The 22,327-nt window shown below is 39.3% G+C and overlaps 1 protein-coding gene across 12 annotated transcripts in view; it reads left to right on the top strand.

Moving 5' to 3' along the window:
• MEF2C (myocyte enhancer factor 2C) overlaps positions 1 to 22,327 on the top strand; it is a 191,178-nt gene that overhangs the window by 73,162 nt on the left and 95,689 nt on the right. For all 12 annotated transcript variants that reach the window (XM_044446661.1, XM_044446662.1, XM_044446672.1 and 9 more), the window contains one exon: positions 14,095 to 14,298. In XM_044446661.1, the coding sequence (XP_044302596.1) occupies positions 14,095 to 14,298 (204 nt within the window). The remainder of the gene's footprint in view (positions 1 to 14,094; positions 14,299 to 22,327) is intronic.

The following is a 22,327-nucleotide window of genomic DNA, read 5'->3' as shown; positions in this document are numbered from 1 at the left end:
ATGACACACATTGTTTATTAGGCACCTTCAACTGAATGGTACTAATGTTCGCTAATGGTTCCCTTCCTATATAGAATGATACACTGTGACAGTGTCTCACACATGTGGGGTCAAATTCCGCCCCCCCCCACACACACACACCACATGGCTATGATAAAAACATATTTTGCTGAGTCACAAAAAATCAGGTTTATGTACAGTATTGACTCCTGCTAGTGTTTGGGCTGATACTAAAAAAGTGACTAATTTTCTATTAAGAAAATAGGCAAAATAAAGTATTCTTGCCCAGTATGCTACTTTCTCACATGAAACAGATTCTGGGATAAGCATTTGCAGACATGGCATGTCATTAATAAATTGCAACAGCATTTGGTAGCAGGGAGTTATCCCAAGCACCTTGTAAGAATACTTTTTGCAGAAACCTGGTGATCAGTTGGAGTTTTGGGCAGGAGGGCAGGCACGGGAACTAGGGTCAAGTCATCATGAGAGGAGAACAGTTTTAAATTCCCAACAGTCAGCAGCCCAAAGCACGGAATGAGAAAACTGAGACACAAGGCATGCAAAAGCAGGATCCAATAATCGTATAGCCACACGAAGGTGGTACTCTGGACCTACATTTTCCTGTTCCAGCACAACTCCTATAACACAGAGTGAGAGCAGGGAAGAATCCACACAGGCTTAATAACAAGGATAACAAGTAATCCCTTTCCATGGTTAATGACTACCTGGAACATGGCATGTAGGAAACTGAGACAAAAAATATATGATTCTTTTCATTTCAAGTGCTGTTGGGCTGTGCTCAAAAATAAAAATCTTCAAATCTTGCCATAAAACGCAAAAAAGAGGAAGATCATCAAATTTGTTTGGTCAGGAAGCCTCACAAATGGAGCACTGTCACAGGAAAAAGTATTCTTAGAGGTTGCCATCAACTGTATACATGGTTGGTCCTATCAATACATGCGATGATGTGGGCACATCAGGTGGCAGAACAGGAAGACTACCAAACTTGCTGTTCTTTCCACCTTCCCCTGCTGCAAAGGCCTGCCACTGTCTCCCTGCCACCTTTCCAGGGGTTCTGGAGAAGCTTCCAGAGAAACATGCTGTACTCATCACCTGTTGTTGCTCCTGCTTCCTGTGGTCAATGGAGGCCCTGTCTGGCTGGCTGGCTCTTCCATGATTTCTTTGGCCAGCAAGGGTGGGAGAAGCCGTGGCACTGATGCCTTGCTTGAGGTGACCAAGTAAGTTTGGCTGAGCCTGGGGATGTGCATGTCCCCAAGCTGAACTCTGAAACCAGAAGATTGGTTGGAAGAAGCTGCCAAGGAGGGGCAGCATTTGTAGGTGAGATGTGACAGTCCTCTGGTGCAGCTGCTCTCATTGTCTAAATCCAGGTATTGTAGCTTGTCTGAGGGGGAAACATGCCTCAAATAACCCAATGTAGCTTGCTTAGGTTGTGGGGGTTATTGACTTGCTTAAATTGTTGGGACCCCGCTTTTACTGAAGTAATTCCCAATTTTGCTTTGTTAGTTTTAAGAATGAGATTGTTTATTCTCTTTGCTCTGCAAAATAGGTATGGTTTAGACCCAGAGTTAGCCTTTCTTTAGTCCCATTGAAATCAGTTGAGCTGGCATTAGTCCTGACTATGTTGTCCCATTCATTTTGGTAGGATTAAAAGAGCAACCCAATATGTTGCGGGGAGGCAGCTGAGGCATGAAAGGGGGAGAGCTGTCCCTGGAAGTGCCCCTGTATATTCACATAGGGTGCATTGAGATGGGCAACAGAGAAAAGGAAAACTGCTTGCTCTTTGCCCCCTTTCCTGGCAAAGAATGAATTGGCTGGATTCTGATCATAGCGGTGGCTCAACTGCAAATATCCCAACCTCCCAGCCCTGGCCAGGAAGATATGATTGTTTTGTCAATCTTTCCTAATCTGTTGTTCTTTTCTGATTCAGTCTAGCCATGTGGAAGACTGTGAACTCCTAAGCCAGTAAAAGAAGCTCGTGAAATTGGTTTAAAGTTTATTAAAAAGGAATAATTTTCCCTGGCTTTTGACAGCTTTGTTTTATCTTATTACCTATGTGAAGAGGGGGAAAGTTGGCATAAATGTCTCAAATTTATTTGTATGTTAGTATCCAAATCACTATTTATTTAATAGATTTATATGAAGGGTTGCTTCATATAAATGATTCCATGGCCCCTTAACATCCAAACAATTTATTATTTGAAACACTGACAAAGAAGCAATGCTGTACAATTTTATTACATGACTAAATGATACAATTTATCATGCAAGGGATGCCGTGTTTATTTTAAATATCTTGTGCCAGCCACTTTGGAATAAGCTTTTACTCCTAGACTGGAAAGAAATTGCTTAAAAGATGGAACCTGACACAACACATACAAACATCATCTAACTATCAGATAACTATTGTTGTCAGAACTGTTGCTTATTTGTAAGCAAACATAACTTGATTTGATATGAATTAGAGTTCACTGAAAGATTTGACACCTTTCCTTCTAGTTTTAATCAAGAACATGATCTGTTAAGACACATGGAAATCACCTGATATCTGATATTTCAGGAAAATAAGGATTACGTGTGATTGAATCCTCCTTCATTTGTGGACATTGAACACAAAGATATCCTATATCAATCAATCATTTTTTTAGAAAAGTTCAATTAATTTCAGTAGAATTTTAAGATCATTACGCTTGCAACCAAACCCATATTTAGAAGATAGATAAGGGAGATTTTACTGTCTTGTGCCATCCTCATACCTTTAACTCAAAGCCAATTCACACATACTGATAACCCAGAACAAACCCTGGCTTCTGATTCTGGCTTATCAGTAGACTTCCCTGTTCAGACATCATACTAAACACTCAGCCCATAGTTCGTTTAGCCACACCAGCCAGCAGAAGGCAAGCAAGCCAGCAATGTGCACAGAATGCTTGCTCCTTCATAATAAAGAATTCTGGCTTACCATTTCCCGCAAACCAAATTGTTATAATCTTCATGGTGTGGATTTCTTGTGTGTTGAAAAAGATTTTGAAGGAGAACCTTAAATGCATTGAGAATTTCAAGGCTCTTAGGCTTAAGCTTATGGGTGTTTGTATATTGGGGCATAATTTATAAGGAGCTAGTGTCAGATTATTTACTTGGCTCACATAGCTTCTAACTGTCAGTTTGAAAAAGTGGACAGAGGGAAAAGCAGACCACATCACTGAGTTGTCAAAAACTAGTGCAAATGGAGTCAAAAGGAATGATTATTTCTGTCTTCTAAGGATTCGTTTGGAAGGCCCCAAGGGAGTAAGAGTTGGAGGTGGGAAGCAAAACTAAAGTCATTGTGTGGAGGAAGAAGTTGCACTCTTCCTGTTTTGACAGGAAATGGAGACAAATGTGCTTCCTGACCATTCGCTCAGTAGGGAATGAAATATTCTCTGACCTTTACCTCATGAACATTTTAGCTTTGTTTTAACTAGTAAACATGTTTTCAGCCCAAACATGTATTTGTATTTGCCAAAGCAGCTTAGCATTATACAGCTACAAAATCAACCGTACTGCTTATTAATATGCATCATATGCACATATTTGCAGTATATGAGTAGCATTTGGCAGGATATTGTTTATTGCAAATTGAATTTTTTTCTTTGAACTTCTTATTCTGAAGTTCTGGAAACCTTTCAACCATGCTTACTTTTAAATGTAGCATAAGATTCAAAATGCATATACAGTTTAGCATCCTTATTGGATACTTAACTATTCAAGCATATACAATTATACTAGTTACCAGCATGTGCTAGTCTGTTGCAAGTCCTAGTGCAAAGACAGGAGGTAAAATAACATAGGTCAGGGGAACTCTTGTCATGCTGTGCTCTGCTGTTCCAGTTAATCCAACACGCAGAGAAAGAAAATTGTTTTAGAATGTGTGAGAGCAAGTGATACTAAATCCTGCTGAACCCTATAATTTCTGAATTTTTAGAAACCTATTAATTAACATATCTTTAAGCCGTGCGTCCTCCTTTATTCTTGAAGGCACATATCATAGAGGAGATTAACAATCCTGTATTTTAACACTTAGGACATGTACTTTTAAAAAACTTCAGATTGAACAGTTTGGTTAACTCTCTTGTCTGTTATTAGTCTGCTGCTATTCTGACAAAATGAGGAGAAAGAGAAGAAGGAAGGCTTTTTGTAATTTAACCACAATGTTCTTGAAAACTCTGCTTTATTACATGCTGTCTAATCGACAACACAGTTATACTGGCATATTTGGGTTGGAGCCCATTCAACTCCATTGAAGTCCGTGATACTAAGTCAGAGTAAATCTTCATACTTCAGCTCAACTGACTTGTTGATTGCCTGGGGGGTGGAGTATGTCACACTTTGCAGCCAGAGCTTCAGTGCATCCTTCTTGTAGCTCCATTTCAGCAAGCTGGGATCAGCACGCTTGTGTCAAAGACAATGGTTCTCTTTGCCGCCTCTCTCAGTGCTGTCTTGTCCTTGTGAATTATACTGAAGGATTATAAGAACGTCACAGCAGGCTGATGAAGTATCACTGGCTGCTCTTTTTAAAGGTCCTTCATTAAGGGGTCCTGCTCTGTTGTTATACAAAGGAGCATTTGCCAATGAAGAAGTCTTCGGTGTTGCTTCAGCCTAAAAGTAATCGTAAAATTGGATGTAAGAGAACTTTAACTGAAGGTTGGTTTGAATACAGGACACACAGAGTTGCAGACTCAGATTTTGTATCGTACAAGACAGTTACTTACATCTTTATATAACAGCTTAGCTGTAATTAAGTGCTTTTTCTTTTCTAGCAAAGACATGCAGAAATTAGGTAGTCTTGAGCAAATAAACTCTCTGGGTGGGAAAAAATGGAAATACATAAGGAAAGGGAGGGAAATGTTGCATACTATTTTCTCTCATGAAGAAGTTACAGTTTGGGGGCAATAAATTCACACCAAAATCTCATTGAAATCAATGACTAATGCAGAGGCTCACTGGTACCTAGACAAAAATCTTTTTGGTGTCAGGAAAATATTTTTTACAAATTGTGTTTAAAACAAAAAATTCTGGCTGTTTTTTTATATGTATTGCATTTATTCCTCTTCTGTTCTGCTCTATTTTTTTAGCTTTTGTAATCTTCCCAAAGATTGAGCAGATTAAAAATGAAATAAAGTCCCATTGATTTCATTGAATGACTGCAACTAACCTAATGTGGATCCAGTTTTTGGGTCAAGACTGAAAATAGTGTTGTTACATTTGCTCTTTCCACATTCAAAGTCCTTTGTAATAATTATAAATGTATTTTTAAAAGAGGAAATTTTAAAAAATATGTAAAGCATTAGGCAAACATAATTTCTTTACACTCCGATTAAAGAAAATTTTCTGTGCACAAACACAGTATTACAATGGCTCCAGTTTGCATGGTGAAAAAGGCTTAAAAGGTCAAAGTGAGGCCTTTCTCCTTCCCTTTTCTTGATGGACAACAACACTGCTGTTATGGGATGGCCAAAATTATTCTGCTGGCTTGCCCAATTTTTAAAGCGGAGACAGGAATAGTCCGGCAAGTTGTGTGTGTGGGGGGGGGGGGGGGGGGAATGAGGAACAACAACAAAACCCTGTATCATTTCTATCACCACAAGAGTGGATGACGTAGTTGCTAGATTTGTGGCTTTTACCTTTCACCAGTAATTTCTGCTCCTACACTGAGCCATTAACAGCTAGGAGTGGCACCATATTCCAGCTATAATTTTAGATAAACATAAACAATAGCCAAGTGTTGTTCCCTTTTTGCTACCACAAATTGATGGGACAGCTTCTAGGTGGAAGAAGTCAATTTTTGTCATGTTTTACAAAGTTCCATTATATGTATGAAGACCTCCTTAGAAAAGTCAGTCATAATTTCATTACAAATCACTAGTTTACCTCTGTTTCTAGCTATCATAGAAAAAGTATCATTTTGTAGTCTGTATACATGTTTATACTTCAGGAAGCTCTGGTCTTATTCATTTTTACTAAGATGATCTTCCACTGGCACTATTTTAGTTTTCAATAAGGACCCATTCATATAACCCTTTAAGCCCATATTTGCCTGTGCTGAATTTTACCAATGCAGGTTCAGGACAAGCTGGGGACATGAAAGCTGCACACCATACGCTCAGACTTTTTGCATGTCATCTCAATAGCTCAGACAAATCAAGGTGGCAGTGCCTGTGAAAAAGTTGTCTCTATTCAGTTTAGTATGCCATGCACTGCAGCGGATGGCTTCCCTGTGGCTTGTACAGGCTGGCAGCACTTTAAAAATTCCTTAAACAGGAGCATATTCTGGTGGGCCATGAGAATGATTTCCTTCTCTATCAGAGTCCCGGAATGCTAGTGCTAGTGTTTCTTTTTACAGGGGTGGGGGCAAGACATCCTCTGTGGGGACCCCTGGCTTCAGTGAGACCCCTCCTTCACATTCATCTTGTAGCTATCCACTGTTACGCTTCTGCTAGTCCTTCTTGCCACAGCTTCAACTTATTCTTACCCGACAAAGCCACTGAGCAAGTAGGTGGTAGCAGCTGCTGCTGCTTTTCCTTTGCACTGTCATTTGCTTGCTGATTCTTCTAGGCCAGAGGGAGAAGACCAAGCAGGTGGCAGTGGGGAGGAGGAGGAGGGGAAAGGGGCTTTTAAAAGGTGTGGTGTTTGGCATGTGCCCAACCCCAATGCAGGTCCTGCTTACGGTCTTGTACCAGTATGTGAAAACTTCAAGGAACTCGTTTCATTCTTCCTATTAAGTTGATTTAGTTTTTGTTCGTAAAACATATACTTAGCTTCCAGTATGAATCTGGTACTAGTGACAAAAAATGTTTATTAGAAATTAGAAAGCAAGGTTACTTGGGAAACAGGCACACTGGATTTTGGCTGCACTGAGAAACACTGCAGGTGATGCTTGGTTGGCAAATACAATTTAGATGCTGATGTGTGATGGAGCCCACAACCAATGTGGTTTGTACAACTAAAAGACAATAAATGAAAACATTCCAAAAGGAACACATTTGAAGTCAAAAAGTAGTACTCGGGGCACTGGGGAGAACAGAGTGCTTAACGCTTCCTTGCGTCTGATAGAGTCTTGGCATTCAGACTCCCAGATGCTGCTGCTGTACTTCTGTGGCTTCAAATGTTTATTTGTAGGAGCAAGTATGCACTTGGAACTCTACAGGTGAAACAATATGGGGAGGGGGTTATGTTGAGAAGTAACATGCCAGGAAAGAAGATTTAAAGAGCTGATCCCCTCAGCAGTTTCTTGGTGCCAAATTCTCCCTTACTGAAAACCAGAATTCTTTATTGCTTTTTTTTTCTTTGTTTTTAAAGGACATCAGGACTCTTTTATACACATTCACATGTAATGTGTAGCTAGTGCTACAGTTAGGGGATTTAATTCACAAAGTGCTTTATCAGCAGCTTTATTAGTTAGTGTGAATTCTTAGTGATCTACGGCCAGAGGTGATAAATGCAATCATTGATCAATGCTTCCGACATTAGTGAGCTGAAAAGTTTTAGTTGTCTTTCCTGTTTCTCAGTATTGGGTGGCACACTAAGGTAAAATTCTCATGTAGAACTAAGCTGAAATTCAGTAAAGCTTGGCATATTTCGTAATTGCTTAGTACTTGGTTTGCTCTTCTAGAAAGTGCTGGTTTGCCCATGATCATTGTGCTGCAACAGGAGATGATTATGCTCACTGTTTTGGATCCACATGTTGCTTGGATCTGCCTGATTGCATGGAGAGTTTTGATGTCTGTACCAGACATTCCTAGAAGTATCTGTTGGCTGCGTGGAAAATTTCCACAAAATCCTGACAATCAGTGTAATAAATCGTACTAGACAATACAACCGTTGCCAGAACAGGCAATGCAAGGAAGTGTTGAGGAAAGGTAATTTCTGGACTGATTCTAATTCGACTTCTGGTGTAATAACAAATTCTCACATCATAATTCTTGTCAATTTCCTTTATAATAGCACATTAGCAGGGGATTTTGGGGTATGAGAATACTGCTACTTGTACTTCATCTTCAAGTGCTGGCCTATAGTCTAAAAGGTATTGGATTGCTGCAGAAGCCAAGCGACATGTTGGGCTAATTCTATAGTGCGCAGTTGTGGGTTATAGTTTATTTTTCCAGTGTAAGATGTGCTTGGTCCTGATTTGGATCAGACTGTCACACTACAGAAGATTACATCTTCTGTCCAGCACCTTTTTTTTCAGTCTCTCTTCCATTCCACACAGACAACAGACGCACATACAAAGAAAGAAAAAAGCTTTCAGTGATGCAAAAGCAGCCTTTCTTCTTTTTTTAAGAACCCCCTCTTCCCCCACTCATCAAGTAGTCAGAATTGATGGGCAGCTGAAAAAAGTTGTGGAGAAAAACAGAGATAGGGTAGAAACCAACACGGATGTGGAGATAGTTATCAGAACCGCTGTTAAATTTCAAAAGGATGGTAGAATGGGAGAACTAGTTCCAAGTTTTGGAGGCACTGGATACCACCTGACCAGTGACTTCTATCCTAGTTCTAATGAGGCTGTATCAGGTCAATATTTAGGACTGTCTGTATTCTGGATAAGGATGAAGCACTTGGACAACACTGAGGTAGACTTACATGTCACAAGTCCAGTTTCCCCCACAAAGTTTCAGTTGTGAAAAAACTCAGAAGGGATACTTCAGGTGGAGTACCTTTTCTTTCTTAAGACGACTTGTCGTAGGAGGAGAGACAGAAATACAGAAAATGAGCATAGTCATGTAAACATTGGCACACAAAACAAAATTACCCCTTCTAGCAGTTTTCCAAATATCATGGGAGGCTGCACACCCACAATGCAGCCAAATAAACCATGATCCTGCTTGCTCACAGCAGAAAAATAGCTGTATAAGAATTGTGGATTGCCCATACTATTCCCAGTTATCCTCTAGAGGAGAAGGGTGGTGGTGGTGGTGGTGGGTTAATTAGTTGCAGAGAAGGAAGGGTCCAGGCAAACAAATATATAACAACTCTGAACTGTGTCCATGAAAAAAGGCATATGATAGCTGAGCTTCTGCTAACATCTTCCCTTGGCCTGCATACTGTACATTCATTCTGGGAAGATAAGAGTCAGCTGATGAGGTAATAAATCTCGTTCCCAGTTTGACCTAAAGTTTCAAGGTTTTTACCTCGTAAAGTTTCAAGGTTTCAACCTCTCAGGGTTTCCAGGAGAAGGAGCTAAATCTCTGGTCAGAATCTGGAAGCAAGGAGGTTAACACTTCTCCACAGCTGAAACCATTCTAAAGTTTAAACCAACCCTTTTCCCATATCATATTCTTCATCTCTCTTTTTCTGTTTATATGGAAGTGATGGAATAAACGAATACAGGTATATGAAACAGATACTGAAATATATCTGTATACAGAATATACAGATATATCAATATATTGGTATAGTGAACAGATATTGGGGAAGAGGGAAATGATTTCCACTGGACAAAGAAGTTAGAAGGCATTTTCAGGCTGCTTCTTTTGCAATGTTCCATGTTCAGGCATTCTTTTCTGAATCTCACTGGACTCCGAGCTCCAGGTGACCCAGTTACGTGTTAGCTGAACTATTTTCTGCAAATCAGACTGTATTATGTTTGTAGCTGCTTTTCTGATACTTAGTTTCTCTGCGAACATGACATAGAGTTTCATTGCAGAGGCATATTTATGAATATATAAACTGTCTCCATCCCATGGGCAGACACTACCGATAATGCATGTCACCAAGGCCTTGTCAGGTGAGCTTATTCCTGGGATCTCCACAGGCCAACGTGGTGGGAAAGGTTGCCATTTCAGTATTTGATCTAAGCACTAACATGTCTATATATAGTTAGATACTCTGCCGTTTTTATCTGTGGTGCTGAGTACTCTGAAAAAATTTCACAGAAAATTCACTAAAGCCAATGAGATATTATAGTGCAGCCTTCCTCTGCCTGGTAACCCCCAGAATCTGAACTACAACTCCCAGCATTCCTAACCATTGGCTATTCTAGTTGAAGTCCAAATCATCTGGAGAGTTTCAAGTTGAAGAACACTGTTTAAGTGTGTTCATGTGTGCAAATTAGTCCATCCTATGAGAACTTCTTTCATGAGCACACAGTTCGGAATCAAGATGATTTGCACTGAGACAATGAGACAACATGTTTAAATAATATATTAGTAATAATAAATAATAAATAATATTTTATTTCAAGTCTGCCCTATTCAGCAAACTTTGCTGAATCAAATATAATGTCTGCCTCTCAATCAATGCTTATCATTTTAATTAGTTGAATAGTTAATACAGGAGACTGGAGACCAATTGTTCTCTCTCTCTCCCTCTCTCTCTCTCTCTCTGTGAGAGAGAGCACTTGTGTGTACATGTGCATGTATTTACTAGGGTGCGTTAAGCAAGTTAAAATACTGTTGTTTTAATGTATCAATAGTGCAAAAAGAACATTCAGAGATGCTCTCAAGATATTCTGAATAATTTTGGATTTCTTGAACTTAACAGGAATGTAAGGGGTTTCTGTGTCTCTAGGTAAGGTTGGAAAGTCTCCCGCTTGTAACCTTGGAAAGGCACAGCCATTCAGTTTCAACAGTACTCCTGTGTAATTGTTTCCAGAATAGCCTCACTTGTAGGACAGGTTACTGTAAAAGTATGCAATAGTAATGTTTATGCTAATTGTCTGTTAAGTGCAAAGAAGTCTGAAGATTTTAACCATACATGAGTGGCATATTTTAAAAGAATGGCACCATTTCTCTTTCAGTTTAAAAACAGTGATACATAAAATCAGTTTTGTTCTTTTAGTGAACAATAGCAACACCATTATCCAATACATTTTTGAGAAGATGCTAATGAACCTGACATTCTAAATTAAATAATTAAATAAACCCTTTAGTTAGTCTGTCATTTTAATTTGCAATGAAATGAAAAGAAATCATTTGCAATGGTCTGTGACAAATCATATGGAAATTAGTATGTACTGTGGAGCACATTTATGTGGTATCCCTAAATGTTCAGGAGCACCTAACTTTAAACACAAACAGTGATCTTAAAGATATTTCTGTCCCAAAGTGTACTTTGATGGTGAGAAGCTGTAACATGCTAAATTCTGAGGTTTCTCTGCAACAGAAACCATACTATATACAGATACTCCTCCTCCAGTGCTGTGGTCTGCAAGTCTTATTGAAAATAGCTTTAGAGGCAGCACTGTATGTGGGGTTCGTGCATCCAACCCATTCCATGTCCCGGCTTGTTTAACCTCTTCTTTAAAAAAAAAATGCAGACAAACTCACATCACTTCTAAAATGTTTTACCTTTTCTTACAAAGCAAAGGCAGTCCTGCAACAAAATTTAATACTCCAGTCGTTTCAAAATAGTCTCCCTATACATGTACACACATACACACTCATGCATTTGAGCCATTCCAAGTCAGTTTGACTTCATGGGTTTCAGGTGCTTTTCTGGGTGCATAAGCAAGAAAAATTAATTCAGATTAACAGATCATTTAAGACATACTTTTTTGTACTCATACTCACTACTAGAGTGTTTCAAAGGCCGTAGAATTGTAGGGAGTTTCCAGTCCTGCTCTTTCTGTGTCCAGAGATGTCATGTAATTTCAACAGGAGTGTTGAGTCCAACAAATGCTTTCTGCTTAGACTTTAGGTGAGTTTCACTAGTGGCCACACCAGCATCATTTCTTTTGCTCCTGTTTGTCTCCACCACACACACACATGGCAGAAAGGGTGTTTCCCGATACAAATGTGGATTCATGAGCCTCTAACTGGTGATTAGAGATGGGGCAGCTTTTTGTTGTGAGATACAAAATGTCACTGGTTTCTAAAACTCAGTAGCCAAATCAAAGTTAAAGTCCTATGATTTAAAGGCTAGTATGTATGGTACAGGACTTCTTAATTAGATAGTGGCTATTCTCAGATCTTTAATGGTATAAGGAAAAGTACCCCTGCACATGGATCTCTCAAGGCATAAAATATTCCAGTGTGCATTTGCTCATAAAGCTGTTGTTTTATCTTCTTACATGCTTAATGCAGGCTAATGCTAACTAGAACCTCAGCTTGCCATGAAATCTCAGCTGGTCATGCCATGGAAAACGTGACATTAAGTCTGTCTAATCCCACTGGCTAGTCAATCTTGGGGATATGTGGCTAGATGCCAATGCTCTGCACATTTTTTTTCTACAATGTAGCCTGAATGATTTTACACCTTGTCATCTCAATATTTTGTTTCCATTACAAAAATATATTTTACCAGAGGATTGGAGCACTGAGATAATCTGAGATCATTCTGCAGGTCAGTTCATATATTGCCACTGCATTATACTTCTATTCCCCCTCCCCTTTTTAGAAACGAGTGATGTTGTGTATCTCACAGCAAACATTGCCATATAAGGCAAGGTGCCATTTTTGTTTTCAAGATGGATTTAGAGCATAATCTTATGTCTGTTTAGATGGGCAAGAGCCATGATCGTTTCCTGGACATTTCTTCTATGTTATCATCAAATAAACTGCATGTATGGCTCTGCACTTCTGTGATGCATATACACTTGTGTTAAAAGACTGTAAAACAAGAAATAGAAAATTCTGGGGACTGATTAAATAGTGGAAGTCCACCTGCTATGGAAAGATTCAATCTAGTTGTAAGGATCAGGTAGGAGGTGCCGTGAAAGACCCTCTGCTTGAGATTATGGGAGACCACTGGTATTCAGAGCAGACTGTGCTCTCCTAGTTGGATAAATAGTCAAATCTTGTACAGGGCAGCTTCCTGTGGTCCTATTCTTCTATTTATTAATGGCCTCCCTTTTCCAAATAACTATTACAACAGATTCCCTCCAAAGTGAATGAAGTGACATTTTATTTCACTTTGGATATGTTATTTGCTAATTATATAACTAGTGAATATTTTTAATTACCGTAGATGGAAAGAGTGACTGATTTAGATAACAGAATAAGCCACTCTCAAGGGTTAAGTATGGGTTAAGAGTTGGTTATTGTTGATATGTGAGTTACTGTATGAACTCGACTGAGATAACAAGCCATGGGGAACAATCCAGATTTCACAACCCAGCAACAAACCATGAATCCTCTTTATGTCTTGTTCATGGTTAATAAACCAAGGTGTTAGCACAGCTAATAACTCACAGTTCAGTAAAAGCCCACAGTTCAGCAACAATCCACACTTATGTCATAATCAGCCCTTGAATGTCGCTATCATGTTGTCTGAACCCACTCCATAAGAAGAGGAAGCATCTGGAAGGGCAGGAATGGGAGAGAAATTTCTGCAAGGTATTGTGTACTTGAGTATGTAAATGGATTTATCCTTCTGACACAGATGAAATCAGCAAATGCTTCAAATGTTTGATGAATTTGCAAAGCCAAAAAAGAGAAGGGATCAGATAACATGGCTCCCTTTAGTGGCAGGGACTAGCTTCCTTTGGAAAAGAAGTTCCTGATGCAGGGCTCTTAGTATTACTAATTCAAAGGCATTCCACTTTTTTTTCTTTTTTCCATAATGAATCTTCTGTAGTAAGAAGCAAAGGAGGAAGAAGCATTAGAAAAATACACGGAGGCCACAGATATGGCAGCACCTGGAGTGCTTTCCGCACCTGTAAATCCCATAAATGAGGCTGGATGATAGTGTGATAAATGCAGCTCCCATGGACACAGAGCTGCTTTTTTGTGGAGGTGAATTGCTAGGATTAGTCAAGATGACACATTTTTTGTATCTGAAAAGCAAAAGTACATGGTACTGAAAAAATATGGAGCATATTTCATATTTGTATAGTCAACACTGAGTATGCAATATTATAAAGAAGTTGAACATCCAATGCTTTTAACTGGTAAATAGAATTGCCCAACCCAGGTGAATTAATGTTCTTTATGCCTTTCCTAAGCATTGTGCTTAAGTCTTTCCTTAGTTACTTGGCCCTCAAATAGATTTATATGCTTTGTTCATATTATATTTAGTTTGATTGTTTCAAAGCAAGTGCAAGGACAAGCAAAAGGTCTATAAAGGATCAGCATCTGATTTTTGCTTTTATGTTTAATTTTTCAGGTGACATTTACGAAGAGGAAATTCGGGTTAATGAAGAAGGCTTATGAGTTGAGTGTTCTGTGTGACTGTGAGATTGCTCTAATAATCTTCAATAGCACCAACAAACTGTTCCAGTATGCCAGCACTGATATGGACAAGGTGTTGCTGAAGTATACAGAGTACAATGAGCCACATGAGAGTCGAACGAATTCAGATATTGTTGAGGTAAGAATACATTTCTTATAATTCTTTCTTTTTTCACTTTCTCTTGCAAGTTGCTAGCTGTCTTCAATCTCTGTGTAGCAAGTGCTTGCTTAAGTTCAAGTGACATTATTCAGTTCAGAATAAATGCTCTGCTAGTTCAGTGAGTTACTTTCCTTATTTTATCTTTACAAAGATAGAATTTGTTTCCATTTGAAGAATATCTTTAAAGAAATCACTTCAGTTTAGTGGAGATACCTTTCTCACTATGAAGCACCAATATAAATAGTTAGCTACTTAAATCTAGGGATTCACATTTAAAGGCATCTTTCTTGCCAACCAGTACAATTTGGAATTGGCTGCAAGTAAAATGTCCTTTAGGGAACAGTCCTATTGGCCCTGAGAGAGCTTTCCTGGATCATCTGATATTTCAAAATTCCCTCTCTGAAAAACCTTGTAAGGAATCATAATGGGAATAGTTTCTCTCCACCCCTTGTAGCTGCAGAGGAAAATACAGTGGTGGTATGTGCACTCAAGGTCAGAACGTGGAACTTGAGAGAGGATGTAAAAGAGAGGGAAGAAGGCAGGAATGAGAGGCATCAACGATCCGCAACATCCTTTTAGCCCTTATCCATTGTCATGGATTTACTAGTTCTCAAAAGCACACCCAGTGAAAAAAGCTACAGAATGGATGATGCGGAAATGATGATAGCCTCCACTGCTCCTTCTGCTTTGTGAGGGATCTGCTGGCAGAGCATGGGATATGCTGGGTGCATTTTCAGAAAGCATAGGGTTGTTCACACATAAACCTTGACATATTGATCAGGATATTTTGAAATAAATATTCTGTTGCTTTGCAGAGAATAATAGAACAACATTGATTCCCAGATGCTTTGTATTACCTGTTTGCTACCATCAAATTATTCTGTAATCTTAGGACAGTCCCTTAACCAAAGATATAAACAAACAGTTGAGTCACCTTGGCCAGGTATCTTGACACATTTTGTTGAATGCGTACTTCAGTGAGCATATCAGGAAATTTTGCTGCTGATTTCAGTGGAGCTGGAATTTAAGTGCCTGTCTGCTTGGTGACTTCCTGCATTTTAGGCTATGGCCTAAAACTGGAAGTGCACAAGGCAGTCCTGTTAAAAAAGAATGCTTGTGTTCCTTCCCTGTGATAACTATACCACTCAAACTATACCACTTAATGATGCTTTGGTTGATATGCCATTGGGGCTGGTAGGATGATGGTGTAGGGAATGCATGAGTACCATATGGTTTGAAGGTTTCAGAGTTTGCAGGCAAACCTACCATAAAGCCCAACAATTATTTTTAAGCAGTGGTGATGGGGAATCATGTAGGGAAAGACTTGGTAAGGCACCATTTTGATATTGTGTCACCTTCTGGAGAGAGTGGGATATGAATAGAATCATAGTTATAGAATAGCAGAGTTGGAAGGGGCCATGAGGGCCACTGAGTCCAATCCCCTGCTGTTGCAGGACACCACATTACACCATCCCACTCAGATGGTTGTCCAGTTTCTTTCTGAATGTCTCTAGTGTGGGAGGGCCAATTCTTAATGTTATAACTTAGAGATTCTTAATAGACCTTTATCTTTGGGGTTTCCTTTCATTAAAGGCCTGATTAACAAATGAGGAAATATTCCACAAGTGGAACTCATTGCCATTATTTAGACATTTTTGTGCCCTTGGCAGATTACAATAACAACAACAACATTCTTATGTGCTAAAACTCTTGGACCTTCCCTGCCCTTCTAGAATTTCTCTGTAGCTTTAAGTGCCCTCATATGGACTTCTTAACAACCTACACAAGCCTGGCATCCCCCTCCCTTCCATAGCCTAGTCATATATGTAGTTTTTAAAATATCTTTTGTGGGACTGTTTGGTGAATCATTTAGGTTACATGTTCAGACAGAAAAATGTTGTGCAACTCCCAGCCTCCTTCAGACAACCATGTTGGGAAAAAAGCATGAGATTGCACCTGTTGGGAGCTAGTCCCCAGCCTTCTCTCTGTCAGCCACACTGTTCTTTGGCAGAAGCTGTTTATTTCCAATATCTGTTCAGCAAGCTGTAGACAGCAAAGAGAGTCTCTGAGTATGCACAAAATGGTTTGTTGAACCTAAACTAAAGACTATTTCTGACAACTCTCCTTTTCAGCAGCATTCGGCCCCACTCTGGAGATGAGCAAGCCTCCTAGCTCTACGCAGGCCCTCTAGTTGGCTCGCCTTTCTCTGCTGAAGCTGTGTCATGGGATCAAGGATCAAACCAGGCTCCTCTGGTTCCTCTCCCATGGCCCCTTCTGGCACTTCCAAACCCTTTTGGTTGTCTGGGTCTGCCTGGACACCTGGAGATGGCAGCCTTGAGATCAGATTTTTCTTCCTGTGCCATCTCCATGTCTTCAGGCCTCATTTCCCAGGCCTCACCATCCCCATCCAAAGAGTCACAACCATCCTAGTCCTGAAACACTTGCCAAGAACAACTGCCTCTTTCATTCCCAACAGCACCCTTTGTTGACTAGCAATATCAAAGTTAGTTGTATTGTTTGGTTTCAAAATGAAAATGTTCAGCCACAAATACAGCAAGCAACCAAACACAGGGGGATGCTAGTGGAAATTATGATTCATTTTACTGTAGAGCATTTCTTGAGGGGTGGCCATCCAGGAAGAGAAAATGCCACATCAGAAAAGAGAACAAAAGAGAAAATGATTTGCATAAATTCATGAGTGTGTGTGTGTGTGTGTGTAGATGCCGATTTAGAAATAATTGTAATTTAAATAGGACATCTCACCATGATGTGGAGAACTGGGACCGGGTGATCTGTGCAACTGTTTGCTCAGTCTGCTGTCCATGTGCTCTTGACGGGCATCTCTGAGGCTGAGCTCTTCGTTCTGATGGTTGTCTTAAAACTGCACTTGGACTGGACAACCTTCAAACAGAGGATAGTCTTTTTTAAAAGAGGACACATAGCTACTCTACAATAGACCAATTTCTTGTACATTGTCACCCAAATTTACTACTTCTTAAAAAATGTTACAAGTTGGAAAAAGCATTCCCTCTCCGTGAATGAATGAATGAATCTATGCCCCCTTCCCTGAAAGAAAGAAGTAAAACTTTAATAATGCTAATAATTATTATTTAATAATAATAATGGGATTACTTCAGGGATTGTTATTGTTGAGTCTTGCTGCACATGGGATTCTGCTGATGTAGAGATTCATCTGCTGTTGCTTTCCCTTCTTGCCTCCCCTCAGCATCAGACATGGCATCTCTACTGCCGCTGTAGCACTGCTCTCATCCCACAGTCATTCAGCCGGGATGCTTTGCTGTTAGGTCTCTCTTGGTGCTAATTCCCTACAGTTCACAAGTTTGGGCTTAAAGAATAATGGGGCTTTGATTGCTTTAAAAAATAAAATAAAATAATAAAATAAAATAAAATAAAATAAAATAAAAAGTGAGAAGCGCTAGAATGCTTACAGATTTTGAGAGCTGAGAACCTGTGGATGTACAAAAACACTTCCTGCCAAAATCTATATCACAAACTATGTTTTGAAAACTGTGTGCAGTAAGGAATGTGTGTGTGTATGTACATTATGCACACAATTGTGGCTGTTTATAGATTTGTGTCAACCAGTGTTTCGGACGCTTTCTATCAAAAGAGCTGTAGCTGTTGGAACACAGTGGCAATCATCTTAGAATATTTAAATGGTTAAGTAATAATTACACAAAAGAGAAACAAAATTCCATACATATTGTTTGTTCCCATATGGTTGCTAGTTGCTAAAATAGTTTACTGACTTGAAAGGATGTGATTTTCTACATTCAGACCCAAGTTTGGAGTACAGAGGTCATTCCGGATACAGCACTGTTTCAGGGTCAGAGGAAATAGTTTTGCAGTGTGTGTGGGTGTTCAGGGAGGAAAAGAGAATCTTTACATTAGCCAAAAAAAGCAGAAGAATCTTCAGTGTAATTATATTGTTTTACTTGATAATTAGCACCAGTGTTGCCAGTACAATGAAGCAAGAAAACAAAAGCTGAGGAGGCAGGCAGTTTCACACATAGAAAGTAGCTGGTTTTCGTGTCTTGATTCAAAGTAAAGAATTGTTGTCTTTTAAATATATTATTGAAATGCTAAAAAGAAAACCCTACCCTGCCAAAATCACATAGTTTAAAGGCAACCAGAACTGACTGAAACTGTGGTCCAAAAACTACGATATTGATACTGTAAGTTTTTGTCATTGCTGTTTTTGCTGTATGATTGTGGTACGAGTAACAGAAAGTTGGGAAAATAGCTATAAATAAATTCACATTCATCCTTGGCTTGTTTGGTTAACAGACCCATTCAAATGACCATTTTACCACACAATGACACCAGATTCCTTGTTAAATTTCCTTTAGCACTGTTCACTGTAATACAAATGACTGGGAGGATCTATGCTGATCAACTTACGAATTTTTATTTTGTTTATTTCTAAAATGATGTTTCCAGTCAACTTAGGGGGTATTCCTATGCAAGTTTAGACTTGAAAACACTTGAAATTATAAGCCTTTCCTCTTGTCTAAACTGCATAGGACTGGACCTTAACTTAATTAATTTTGAGCATGTTAACAGTATGACCAGAGTGTGATTGTCTGGCTACCACAGAGTTCAGTCCTAGGCCTATGGTATTCAGCATTTTTATTGATTTGGATGAGGAGGTGCAGGGAATGTTTATCAGATTTGCAGTAACAATTGTGTGGAATACAGCCTTGAAAGAAACAAAGTTCAAGGTGATCTTGATAGGTTGGCACACTGGGCTGAAAACAACAGAATTAACTTTAATAGGGGCAAATAGCAAGTTCTATACCTAGGAAAAAGAACCCAAATGCCTAATTACAAGATGAAGGAACCTGGTTTAATATTAGTACAAGTGAGAAAGATTTTGGAATTGCTGTAGATCAATTCTACAATTGTTAGAGTCAGCAATGGGATGGGACTGCAAAAAAGCCAAATGTTAGTTTGGGCTGCATTAATATAAGTATCACTTCCAAATCACATGGTGTACCAGGTCTCCTCTACTCAGCAGTGGTTAAGTGTAACCTTGAGTTCTGTGCCCACTTCTGGACACCACAGCTTAAGAAAGATTTAGACAAACTGGAATACATTCAGAGGAGGGCATCAAGGATGATCACGGGATTGGAAACAAAGCCGTATAATAGACTGAAAGAATTGGACATATTGGAGTAGCAAAGACTGAGGGAAGATATGATAGCATTCCTCAAGTACTAGAAAGGTTGTCACACAAAGGAGGACCTGGATCTCTTCTCAGTGATCCCAGACTTCAAGACGTGGAATAAGAGCCTCAAGTTAGAGGAAGCCAAATTCCGGTTGAAGATCAGGAAAAACTTCCTGACTGTTATAATGCTATGACAATAGAACCAATAACCTGGGGAGGTCATGGGCTCTCCCACACTGGAAGCATTCAAGATGCAACCAGACAGCCATCTGTTATGGATGATTTAATCTGGAGGCTTGCATTGAGCACAGTGTGGGCCTTAGTGGCCCCTTTCAACTTGACTGTTTTATGAATCAGTTATATTCTGGGATAGTCTGTTATAATCAACATGGAAACTGCACACAGGAGTTAGGCATAAGTGATGTGTTGGTCCCTTCTCAAGACCAGACAACATATTCTAACTTACATTACATATAACATTTTATTGCAGTTAATTTGTGTTTATTACTCATCTTTATGTGAACTTAATCACACACAGCACTTTTTAATCAAATATCAGAGAAGAACACCATTAGGGTGATATATCTTATAAATCATTTTATTTATTTATTTTGGTAATGCTTGCAGTGACATTTATCTCAATACTATTTGCTTATCTGATTGGATGATCTCAGCAATGCATAGCAAATTGCATTGAACAATAAAGCAAAATCATGAACAATAAAGCAAAAATAATCATTGCAGATTAACTTTTCAACCTTTTAAACAATAATATGGAATATTGAAACTATTAAGACAGAAGCGTAACTCCCACTTAATAATGGAGAAAAAGATATGTTTGGAACCTTTGTGCTGCCCTAGTTTGAAAAGACAAAAATAGATTGGCAATGGGCAGCTTTTTAAAGTTTTAGCTATGAAATGAATTTGCTCTGGGAGTTCATGAAGGTGTAACATCTAGTATGACAGAAACTGATCTTTTAATCAAGATAATACGTTATTCTATAAGGTTTCATTGTTGCATCTTTTGTGTCACATACATTCTCACCAGCTGTAGTTCTAATGCACATTAAAGCTTTTGTTCAGTTGTAGCATTTTGATGTCTTGTGGGTGTTTTCTTCCCTATTTCACCCACCTCCATGATTCCCATTCCTTGTTACACAAAGAGTTTTGCAAATCTTTTCCAGCTCCTGTACATCTGTCATTCTGATTCTGCATTTCCATTGTCTCTTTCTTCACATAAATCACATTTCTCTTTTTCCCCCAGACTCTATCGCTCACCCTTTTTGTTATATCTATGCCATCAATCTTTTACTTTTTTGCTGGTCTCACAATGGTTCCCCCTTTTCTGTCCTCACCAGCCCACTCTTCTTTTGAGTTGAGTCCATGATTGCTACTTTTCAGTTCAGGTTTCCTACTTCATTCAAACCTTTCATTTCTCATCCTTCTGGAGTCTGCACTCGCCTCTCAGAAATTCTCCCTTCCTCTCCCCCTGCACTCTTTCTTGCCCTTTCTCTCTTCCTCACACACGGACCTTGCTGGACCTGCTTATTCGGTTAGTTTCTTCTCCCTTTTCTCCAGATTGCACAGTTGTGAGAGAGATCTGCAACTCACATCTACTTCTTACCTTCCTGCAACTACCATTACTTAAATCCTCATCTGATTTCCACTTCTGATCTGGATATGCATTATACAACCATTCTCTTTTCTATTTCTATTTGTTAGGTTGTTTCCTTTTCAGGGGCTTAGTCTTCTCAATGATTTTACAGCTTCCTTAGAAGGAATTTACTATCCCAGAAAGACACCCTGGGACATAGTATAAGGAGTTTCCAGCTCCCATCCCACCCCGAACCTTGAGGGGTGATTATTATGTTCAGACCAGAGCTTAGTAGGATGAAAAAGGGATGGAATTCATTGTGGAAAAGGAGTGGGACCTGTTCGTTCAAGCAGAATAGTCAATATATTTGGATGCTGCATTTTCCACATGGTGCTGAAAGAGGTTCACAAAAGAAACAACTAGCCAATTATGACATATTAAATACTTAAAAGATATAAAAATGTAAATAAATGCAAAAATTAACAGACTACCATATCCAGTGTCAGTAATATGGGTGTTATACATCTTTAAATACTTCACTGAATATGTTAAAAGACCTACTTTGGTCACATGAAAATCACAGAAAAGGGTAAGGGGTAAAATTGCATGCACAAGGCACTTCCAGCAGCCCTTACTCTCACCAGAGCCAGGAAAGAGCCCCTCCATGGCAATAGCAATTCCCTGAGCTTTTCTTGAGTTTCCCAGGAGTTCTATGTACGAGGACAGAACAGTGTGCACCACATGACTGGTATTGAACTCCCTGAACTAGCCTCAGATGTGATGAAGGATGCCATCAACTGCCAGTCCAGTCAGCTCCTGAGCTCAGAACGGGGAGGCACTAGCTTGTTCTTTGCTTCAGGCATCAAAATGTCCCAGCACCAAGACCTTCACACATGCCCAAACTAGCAGCAACTGACTTGTTGAAGGTCCCTAAGGTCGAGGTGTGCCAAGGGAGGCAGAAACAGCCAAACCTTGCAACAAATATAGATTATCTCTCCCACGTTTGATGATGCCCAGTAGCTCAAGGTGGAGCTTGATGAAAATGAGATGATGGAGACAGCAAATGCTGTAAAGACATGAGAAAATAATTATTGTCTTTGCTCTGTCCCGCCTGATATTTTAGTGCTTTTCCTGAAGGATCTAAGAAAAAGCTAGAACCCAGACACTTTCAGCAAGGTTCAGAGATTTTACAACTCCAGTAGCATAACATAATGGCTATTAAACAG

This window comes from Varanus komodoensis, unplaced genomic scaffold, assembly GCF_004798865.1.
Source record: "Varanus komodoensis strain SLA01 unplaced genomic scaffold, ASM479886v1 scaffold5, whole genome shotgun sequence".
Classification (NCBI taxonomy): domain Eukaryota; kingdom Metazoa; phylum Chordata; class Lepidosauria; order Squamata; family Varanidae; genus Varanus; species Varanus komodoensis.
The sequence above is the reverse complement of the archived record's forward strand: the minus strand, read 5'-3'. Positions and strand labels throughout refer to the sequence as shown.